Raw genomic sequence first — 10,502 nt, forward strand, 5'->3', positions numbered from 1 at the left:
TTGCAGAGGTCTCACTAAGTAGCTGAGGCTGTCCGCAAACCGCGATCCTCTGGTCTCAGCCTCCCGAATGCCGGAATTACAAGCGTGTGCCACCACGCCCAGCTAGACTTGATTCTTATATTTGCCAATTTCTCTAACAGTCCCTTAGACTCAAAGGAAATCTAGTCATACCCTGAGGTTGCGTATCTCAGTCTCCTAGATTCTATGGGACTCCTTTCTCTTCATTCATCATTCCTGATGTTGATTTTCTGGAAAAGGATGGGCCAGGCAGTTTGGAGGATGTCACTCAATGTGGGTTTTTCCAAAGAGTTCTTGTGATTAGACTCAAGTCTGTGACAGGAATGCAACCCAAGCAATGCTGTGTCCTTCCTAGTACATTGGAGCAGGAGCTATGCAATGTTGGTCTTTCCCAGTCTGGGCGATGCTAATGCCCGTGACCAGTGACGGTGGTTATCTGCCAGGTATCCCCACTGCCGAGCTGTCATTTTTCATCATGTAAAAAGTATCTTCTGTGTAAAGACTTTGCAGCCACGTAAATACCCTGTTTCTCAAACTTTCATTTTAGCCTTTATTAGTGATTCAGCTATTCTCAAATCAATTCTTCAATCAGTAATCATTTGACTCGGGCAAGAATCACTAATGAATCATAGCCATTGTGTTAGTCATCCGCCACTTCGACAAAAGATCTGAGATCATCAACGTAAAAAGACGAAAGGTTTATTCTGGTTCATGGTGACCTGGACATTGTGGCAGTGAGTGTGGTGATGCAGAGATGCTCGTCATGGCCGCTGGATAGCAGAGAGAGAACAGGAGGGACCCGGGACAAGAGGTACCTTTCACGGGCACATCCCCGGTGATCTACTTCCTCCAGCTGGGCCCTGCTTCCTGCACTCCCACCACCTCCCAAGGGCCCACAGACTGATGACCATGCCTTCCACATGTGGCTTTGGGAGGCAGCTGAGATCCAAATGGCAGCCTTCTACCTCTATGGAAGTCATCTGAACCGCAAGTCCTGAATGTAGTTACGCAGTGTCTGCTTCCTTCCTGAGAATCTCAAGCCCCACTTTGCCACCCAAAAGGGGACAAAAATGACCCTGTGCTCAGAAGCCCACTACGGAATGTGTGACGGGCCCTGACGCTGACACACACCCCGGCCACCTCGTTGTAGACTCTGGGGAGAGAGGTGTTGGTGTTGTAAGTCACCAAATTGCAACCTTCTACCTCTATGATTTTGCACATGTATGTGGGCTTTCAACTGTAAGGAAATACTCTCCCCTGCCTTATTTCTCAATCTATTTAAAGTCTGTATGGATGCACTGTTCTTACTTTATTTGATGGGTCATGATTTAATAATCTCATCATTTTCTTGTGATGTTGAAATTAGCCCAGATCTGGTCTATGGCTTCCCCTCCAGGAGGATTTCTTCACCAACCATGTTTGGGCTTTTCTGGCCTTTTTCACACAAAAAAAAAGGTGCCCCAGGCACACCTTCAAGTTTTCCAGCTCCAGTTCCAGAATCAGACCTAGAGATTCCTTGCTCCAGTTCCAGAATCAGACCTAGAGATTCCTTGCTCCTCTTAATAATGAACGGCTTTAGCAGCCAAGGGTGACGCTGGCACCCACCCCGGCCACCTCGTTGTAGACTCTGGGGAGAGGTCTTGGTGTCGTAGCACTTAGAGTAGAGCTTTGGCTTGGCCATCGATTTCCTTCAGAGTGGCAGGCGCTGTGTGTTCTGGGAAGGGCCAGGTGGTTACACAATGCTAGAATCAAATGTGTGGTGTGGGTCTCCGGGCTGCATCTGCAACAGTGTGTCTTGCCGCTTCGTGCCGTTGCCTGGAGCTTCTGATGCTGGATCTCCACCACACCTCCCCGGCCACGTTTGCCGTTTTATACTCCCTGTATAGTCGTTGGCTTGGGAGACCGGCACAGAACATCACAGATTGAGTGGCTGAGACAGCAGACATTTATTTTCTCACAGTCGAGGCTGGAAGTCCCAGAGCGGCGCCTGGGGAGGGCTCGCCTCCTGGCTGGGGGACGCACCACCTTGTCGGGTGGGCAGAGAGGGAGAGCTCTGGCATCTTCCTCTTCTCACATCACCAGGCCTTCCACCACAGGACCACATTCAGCCTTAAGTCCCTCCGGAGAGGCCCCTCCTCCAGATACAGTAGTAGTGGGGGTTGGGCTTCTGACTTACGGAAGTAGGTACCACTCAATAAATCCATGATACTTTCTTTTTTTTATTGCAGAACGGGGGGTTGAACCCAGGAGCATTCTACCTCCAAGCTACACCCCCAGCCCTATTTTTTATTCTTTATTTTGAAACAGGGTCTCACTAAGTTTCAGAGGGCCTCACTAAATAGCTGAGGATGGCTGCAAACCTGCGCTCCTCCTGTTTTAGCCTCCCGAATGCTGGGATTACAAGCGTGAGCCACCATGCCCAGCTAGTCCACAATACTTTCTAAAGTGCTGGTATCTTTTCTGGACCAAGTCGGTGGAAGGGTCAGGGATACGATGTTTTCATCCCCTCTAGACATCCCTGCATCAACTCTACACGCACCACCGGCCCCCAGAACAGAGAATCTGGCTTTGTGCAGGCTGATGTCATGCCTGGGACCTTGGTCAAATATCTAAACCACATGCCAGGTGGGTAAAATTGGGCTCATTATTTCTTAGCTGAAATTTCTTATTAAATTTCTTAGTCATGAAAGACACTAAAATGGCCATCGCTGTTCCTGAGCTGCCTGCGCCCCTTCTCACTCTGCTTGAAAATGTGAACTTGTCGCTGTTGAAAGAGCCACCGCCGGGTGGGAGGACCAAGGCCTGGCTGGGTGATGGTGACCGTGACAGTGATGGCGCTGGTGAGGACCACCAAGGACACTCGATGGGCCCCAGAGCCATCTTCACATCCGTCCTCCACAGCAGCAAGGGCCTCTGTGGGACTCAAGCTACTCAAGCCCAGGGCACACTGTGACTGTCCCCCAGCTGGGACTCTTCCCTTCTGGAATGTTCTCAGCATCCTGCCCATGCCTCTCTGGCAAGAAGGACACTGCTAGCAACAGCCCATTGTGGACGGGTCTGGAGAGCACTGTTCTAACTCACCCAGCACTGTGTGTTTTTATCCCTCAAAGTCACTTACGGAATCATTCTGAATTATTGACATTGTGGGTCACGCTTCCTGCCCACAGTTGTCTGAGGGACTTGATTTCCAGGAACAAGCACCTCTCTGCTGGTGATGCCCAAAGGGCACATGGTTGACTTCATCCTTCTCCTGGCATGTCCCAGACCCACAAAGCCCTCCTCGCCCATTTAGACTGTGGCGCTGACTTGCCAGCCCTCCCCTAGGATTCTGTCTTGTGGGCTCATCTGTTGTAGCCTGATTCTTCACCCGTCTTCATTCGTAGCCAAGGCCAATCTCCCTTCCTTGTCAAAGAGGAATCCAAGCCCTCATCCTCCAAAGTTATGTTTATCCAGAGAGAAGGGGACTGACGCCCCTGCTCACATGTCATTGAACTGGTCATTGCTTGAGTAACACCTTGGGTTAGTCAGCTTTCTATCATTGTAGCAAAACACTTGAGATAATCAACTTATAAAGAGAAAAGGTTTATTTAGTTCAGTTTGTAGGTGTTGGTCCACGATCAATTGGCCGATTGTTTTTAGCCTGCAGCCATACAGGTCATGGCATAAATGTGTGGCACTTACCTCACAAGCCAGAAAGCAAAACAGAGAGGAAGGGGCTGAGATTCCCCCAGCCACCTTTGAAGATGTGTCCCAGTGACCCAAGGACCAGCCACCTAAGCATCCACAGCGCCTCCCAATGGCCACACCCTGGGACCAAACCTTTAACACATGGGCTTTTTGGGGACATTTAACAACCAAACCATAACACTCCTAAAACGTCAGTTTTATTTTCAAGTAATAAAAAAAAGTATGTGACATAGCTCTTGGCCCATCTATCTCTGAAAGAAAAATTGCAACATTTAAAGAGCTCTCAGATAGACGTCCAGAGGTTAACTTTCTACTGTCAAAATGGAAACTATCACAGAAATGTTTCTCCATAGCCATTAACTCTTTTATTTTTTTTAATTTTTTATTGGTGCACTGTATTCATACATCATAGTGGTATACAAACTTTTGTAGACATACATGCACACATCGCCCAGTCAGCCCCCACCCGATCCCCACACCATTTTCTCCCCATCACTCCCTCCCATGCTTGGCTTACTGGTTGACATCTAGTATTATAGCAATTTATCCAAAATTAAAAATGATAATCTCACATAACAGTTTCATTTGTCTGATACCAAGCTTTTGATGACTTAAAGATAACATTTCAATATTTCTTTTTACTTTCTTTCTTACCAGAGAATATTTTTTCTTTTTTTTTTTTGGTGAAACTATCATATATTTATATATTTATTTTTCAGGAAAAAAATCTATCCTAATATGGAATATGGACACTAGATACCCACAGCGATCTTGAAAAAGAACAAAGCTAGAAGACATATATTTTCTGATTTCAAACCATATAAAGCTACAATAATTGAAACAGTGTAGTACTGTTCTAAAGGCAGATATATAAACCATTGGAGTTAAATAAAAGCCTAGAGCTAAATTCTTTTATATATTGTCAAGTTATTTTTGACAAGGTTTTCACAAACATTTGGTGGTGGAAATAATAATCTTTTAACTAAATATTGTTGAAAAATAATAATTACATGGAAAAGAATAAAATTGGACCCTTACCTAATCCCATATACAAATATTAACTCAAAATAGATAAAAGACCTAAATATAAATCTTAAGACTATAAACTTTTAGGAGAAAATCTAGGTCATAAAACCTCACAACATTGAAATTGGCAGTGATTTCTTGGATATGATTTCAATGGCACAGGCAACAGAAGAGTATACAAACTCCCTAAAAAATAAAAAAATATATTGTATATTCAAAGACAATGTAAACAGAGTTAAAAGTTACTAATAGAATGGGATAAAATATTTCCAAATGCTATATCTGAAGGTATATTAATATTCCAACTAGAAATCCTAAAAATTAAAATAAAGGCAAACAATACAATTTAGAGATAGGTAAGAGACTAACATAAATAATGAATCTCCACAGATAACCAATCTTAGTTGTCTGTTGGATGGAAAATCTTGTTTCTCTAGTTCTGGAGTGTGTTACCTATTTCTTCTTTGTAGTTAATCTCTTTGAGTATTATCTCTAGTGCTGGTTTTGAAGACATAAATTCCTTCAGTTTCTGTTTGTCATGGAAGCTTCTTATTTCTCCATCTAATTTGATAGAAAGTTTTGCTGGGTAGGAAATTTTTGGCTGGAAGTTGTTTTCTTTCAGAGTTTGGAATATGTTACTCCAAGCCCTTCTGGCTCTCATGACTTGGATTGGGAAGTCTGGAGTGATTCTAATTGGTTTGCCTCTGAATGTCACTTGGTCCTTTGTTTTTGTTGCCTTTAAGATTCTCTGCTTGGCTTCCACATTGGTCATTTTGACAATTATGTGGCGTGGGGATCCTCTTCTCCGATCCTGTCTAAAGGGAGTTCTTTAAGTTTCCTGGACCTGTGTATCAACCTCTTGCTCTAGGTTTGGAAAATTTTCTGCTATTACTTCCTTGAAGAGATTGTTGATCCCTTTGGTATCACTTTCTTTTCCCTCCTCTATTCCAATTATTCTTAGGTTAGCTCTCTTAAAATGGGCCCATATTTCTTCAATGTCAGATTCCTGCTGTCGGATATTTTTTTCTAGATTAGAAACTATGCGTTCATTTTTGGAATTATCATCTTCTAAGAGCAAGATTCTGTTCTCCATGTGGTCTAATCGGTTGTTTGTGCTTTGAATTGAGGCCTTTACTTCATTAATTGCATCCTTTATCTCTTTTTGGCTCTCTCTGAGATTTTTTCGAAGCACCTCTATTATTTCTACAGTTATTTTCCTGATTTGATCTTCTAGAAATCTCTGATTTTCTGTTTTATCGGGTTCTGATGTTGTGGGGTTGTGGGCATTCATTGCTCTAGTATTATTCCTCTTTCCCATGATTTCAGAAGTTTGTGACTTCTCTGGGTTCTTCCCTTGGGTCACTATGACTTCACTTAAGGTGTTCTGGATCTCGAGTCAGTAGTATCTCAGACCCCACTACTCCTTTACTGGGTTGTATCACAGGGTCTCCGACCCAGAGAGTCGATAGAGGCTGCTTTAGACTGTGGGGGGTGCCAGGTTGCACGTTCTCCTATGGTGTGATATCTCTGCCACCACCACTCCCCCACTGGGTCAAGTCCCAGGGAATACAGTACTGGGATTTCTCCTCTGTGGCCCGCAATTTGACTCACTGTTCTTGAGTACGCAGATGTAGTCGTACTGGACTTGGTGAATTCGCTGCTGCTGCCGCCGGTGGCAATATGGCGCCGCTGCCACGCCCTCGGCCGTGAGGCTGGCGTATTTCTTCTTGGTTTTGATTTCCCTCTGAATCCCTGCAGCGTGTGCTGAGCCCAGCCACTGGGAGCTTTAGATGCTCCGTGCGCCGAGAAATCCCACCTGGTTGTTCCGCAGCGGCTCACCTCGGCTTGCTGTAGCCGTCCGGTGAAATCGCCGCTGCCGCCAGCAGTATGGTGCTGCTGCCGCGTCCTCGGGCGTGAGGCTGTTGTATCTCCTCTGTGGCTCTGAGCTCTGTTCTCAGTCCGCTTTCTCTCTGGAGCCTGGTGATTTTTTTGTTTCTCTGGTGATGGTGTTTTCTGGCTATGAAAGGCACTGATTTTGTGGTAATGGAGATTGGTTGTTAGCAGGGCTCTTAAGCCCCACTTTTCTCGGTCGCCATCTCCATTAACTCTTTTAAAATATATATATATAAGGGAAAAAAACAATGGGGCACAAACAGGGTATAGCTAGACATTAACGAGACTGTTTATAGAAGCTCACTTAAAGAATATTAGTTCCTTTATGGCTATTTACAACCCAAATAAAGACTCGTGTAAAACTCCTTATCAGTATCTATGTCAAGAATATAACTTAACATACTTAATTCAATAAGTTTATTCTAACCCTAAGTAACCATTTATTAAAGAAAGTGACCTTAGAAATCTGGGCTAAATAAATAGATGGCTCCTTGGCATTTCACTGAGCAATTTATGGGTCTCAATGGGAATGTTTCATTTCGTAGAGAATGTCAAAAATGGTTTCATAACCATTCTTCATAGCATGGTTTCAGTTAACTGTGGCCAACTACAGACCAAAGCATTAAATGGAAAATCCAGAAACAATCCAGAAGTTTAAATTACATGCTGTTCTGAGTGATGTGAAGAAATCTCATGCTGTCCCAATCCAGCCTGCCAGGGATGCTAATCATCCCTTTATGCAGCGTATCCATGCGGTGGGTGCTACTCACCCGCTCATTACTAAGTAACCATCCTGGTTTTCAGATCAACTCTTGTGGTATCTTAGTGTTCACGTAATACTTGCTGTGTTCAAGAAAGGCTCATTTTACCAGTAATGGTCCCAAAGTATAATAGTGATTATAGCAATTGCATTATGTGTAATATAATAATTGTTATAGCTTATTAATGTTATTAAGCTCTTACTGCGGTTAATTTATGAAATAAGCTTTTATCATAGGTGGGTATGCATATGAAAAACTGTAATATGGAGAGAGGGTTCTATATTCTCTAGTCCAGGCATCTGCTAGGAGGTTAGAACATCTGCCCTGTGGATGAGGGGGTTTCCTGTATCTCTCTGTGGAAGTGAATTTAAGTGTTCTCCCAACCTCTTGATTCACTCCAAGTCTGGGGTCTACATTCTATATTTCAGGGAGAGAAAAGGCCATGACTACTGGGCCAAAAAGTCCCATCAGCATGAAGAGCCTATAAATGTCAGGCTGTCACAAGAGGAGGGTTGACCCCGGAGGAAGGGATCTGAGAAGTTCTCAAAGAGGAGAACTTGCCTCAGGAGCAACAGAGGCCCTGGCTTAGGCGATGGAAAAAAATTTCAGTACACACCAGTCAGAGACACTGACAGAAGTTTATTTAGGAAAATAGGAAATACACACCCAAGGGAGACGCAGTCTGGGGTCCCGCGGCTCTTCTAAAGGAGACATGTTGAAGGGTGGGGTGGGAAGGTCTGTGAGGATGACCTCAGTCTGTATCCCCAAGATAGCTTCTGGTGGTCTGGTCATCTTTAGGGTCCTCAGGCTGATCAGGGTCTCTGTTACCTGATCAATACAAAAGCTTGAGAGTTTCTTGAGATATACTATCTGTCTTGTTAACAGTGCACAGGACAATTATAGTCCTTTTGGTAAACTCTAGAATCTACTCTAGAATCCTGGTAAATCTAGAGATTTCCCAGAAATTTGGAAGAGACAGGGCTGGGCAAAAGAATTGCTATGGGGAGTAAAGGTTGAGAGGAACCTTAGAATCAGGTTCTTATATGAAAGTTATGTTTTAGCTGAGCATGGTGGTGCACGCCTATAATCCTAGTCCTTGGGAGGCTGAGAGGAGGACTGCAGGTTCATGGCCAGCCTTGGCAACTTAGTAAGGCTCTCAGCAACTTAGTGAGACCTTGTTTCAAATTTTTAAAAAATAGAAGGGGGAGAAATTGGTTGGGAATTGGGAAAGGGCTAAATTAGTGATGTGGGCCTCTACCATCTTGTACCCCATTAAGATGTATGACTACAATGCACTAATAAAAATTTAAAAATAAAACTAAATATAAATATAAATATAAAATAAAGAGGATCACGCAGGTTTGAAGCTAGCCACATGCGCTGGCTTAGGAGACCCTGTTTCCAAATAAAAATGTAAAAATAGGTCTGGAAGTGTAGCCCAGAGGTAGAAGGGCTTCCAGGAACCCCAGTACCACCAAAAAAATAATAATAATACCCTTTATTTTTACATACTCTTCTGTACTTGCTTCTTTTGTTTTTGTTTTTATTGGTGCATTGTAGTCATACATCTTGTTGGGGTACAAGATGGTGGAGGCACACACGCACACATCACTCATTTAGCCCTTCCCCAATTCCCACCTCGTTCCCTCCCTCTCCCTCCTTCTCAGGTTTGGCTCAGTGATTGACTTTGATATGATTGTGAGTGTACATCATGTACATTAGGTAATTTCCATTGAAGCACATCTGTTAAGTGGACAAGCAGGTGACACTACGTGATTTTTAGCCTATGGGAGTGGACATACATATCAAATCCCATTGCCCTGGACCCCACATGACCCACAGAGGGTGCTAGATTGCTAGATTCCACCTACATCAAAAATACTTAGGGCTTCTGGGAAGATGTCGACCGAGAAAAGCAGTGTTTACGAGTTTGTTGCCTGTGCCTTTAGAATCATATCCAAGAAATCACTGCCAATTTCAGTGTTGTAAAGTTTTATGACCCAGGTTTTCTTCTAAAAGTTTATAGTCTTAAGATTTACATTTAGGTCTTTTATCTATTTTGAGTTAATATTTGTATATGGTGTTAGGTAAGGGTCTAATTTTATTCTTTTTCATGTAATTATTATTTTTCAACAATATTTAGTGAAGTTTATTATTTCCTTCGCCAAATGTTCTTGGAAACCTTGTCAAAAATAACTTGACCATAAAAAATAAAATAAAATAATAAAAAAGATTTAAAAAAAATACCTTGAGCTCTCTATTAGAGAAATCCTCTTTTAATGACACAACAAAGCATTTCTACAGAAGGCACTTGACCCCGAGTTAGAATCATAGCAAGCAACATCACCACCACTCTTAACTTACTGAAATTAACTGCCTCGGGAGCCCCAAGTTCTAATGGCTGTGTTCTCCTGTGAGCACAGGTGTGCTGGTAACTACAGTTTCCACCTCTGCCAAGTGGCCTCCAGCCGTGTCTCACACACCCCGCTGACATGATTGGATTTCAACTCACACCAAAAGCTGAGCAAAGCTGGAGCAGAGACCATAATCACTGAGCAGCAGGCAGGAGCTGTTCCTGGGGGTAATTCCAGCCCGAGGACAAGGATGGAACAAGGCACCCCAGTGGGAGCCAGGAGGTCAGTGTCAGTCCATGCCCCCCACCTCACCTGGAGAGCTGCCCGGGCTCCGTGCAGACCATGCAGAGCAGGTGCCTAGGGCCCAACTCTTCACTAGCAGTAAAACATCAGAACGGAAAGATTCAAGAGTGCGATTTGAGACAATCACTGTGCCCCATGAAGAAGGGCAGGGAGATATCTGTGCATAAGGGGTACACAAACACACACTGATGAAGTGTGCCGCTCTAATACTTCTAGCTGCATCTTCACTACTGCTGGACCCATCAGACTCTCTTTGGATCTAATTCTTCAGCCAGCACGTCCATCTATCATCTCACTGCATCTATTAAATAATCTTTCCAAAATAGTAAGATTAGGAGAAAATAGTTACTAAGCAACCAAGTCTGGATTCCACCAAATATCTTCAGAGATAGGTCTTGTTAGTAAATAATCTCCAGGGCTTCATCTGAACTCCCATCACCCCATCTGGCCCTCAGCCTCC

The 10,502-nt window shown here is 43.7% G+C and overlaps 1 protein-coding gene across 1 annotated transcript in view; it reads left to right on the forward strand.

Moving 5' to 3' along the window:
• The window catches only part of KCNJ6 (potassium inwardly rectifying channel subfamily J member 6), a gene marked incomplete at both ends in the record, with an annotated part of 153,778 nt that extends 152,642 nt beyond the window's left edge, over window positions 1-1,136 (forward strand). Inside the window, one exon of the mRNA XM_080696451.1 lies at window positions 1,080-1,136. Coding sequence (XP_080552577.1) covers window positions 1,080-1,136 — 57 coding nt within the window. The remainder of the gene's footprint in view (window positions 1-1,079) is intronic.
• Between the last annotated feature and the right edge of the window lie 9,366 nt (window positions 1,137-10,502).

This window comes from Muscardinus avellanarius (assembly GCF_963383645.1).
Source record: "Muscardinus avellanarius genome assembly, chromosome: 5".
NCBI classification, from domain to species: domain Eukaryota; kingdom Metazoa; phylum Chordata; class Mammalia; order Rodentia; family Gliridae; genus Muscardinus; species Muscardinus avellanarius.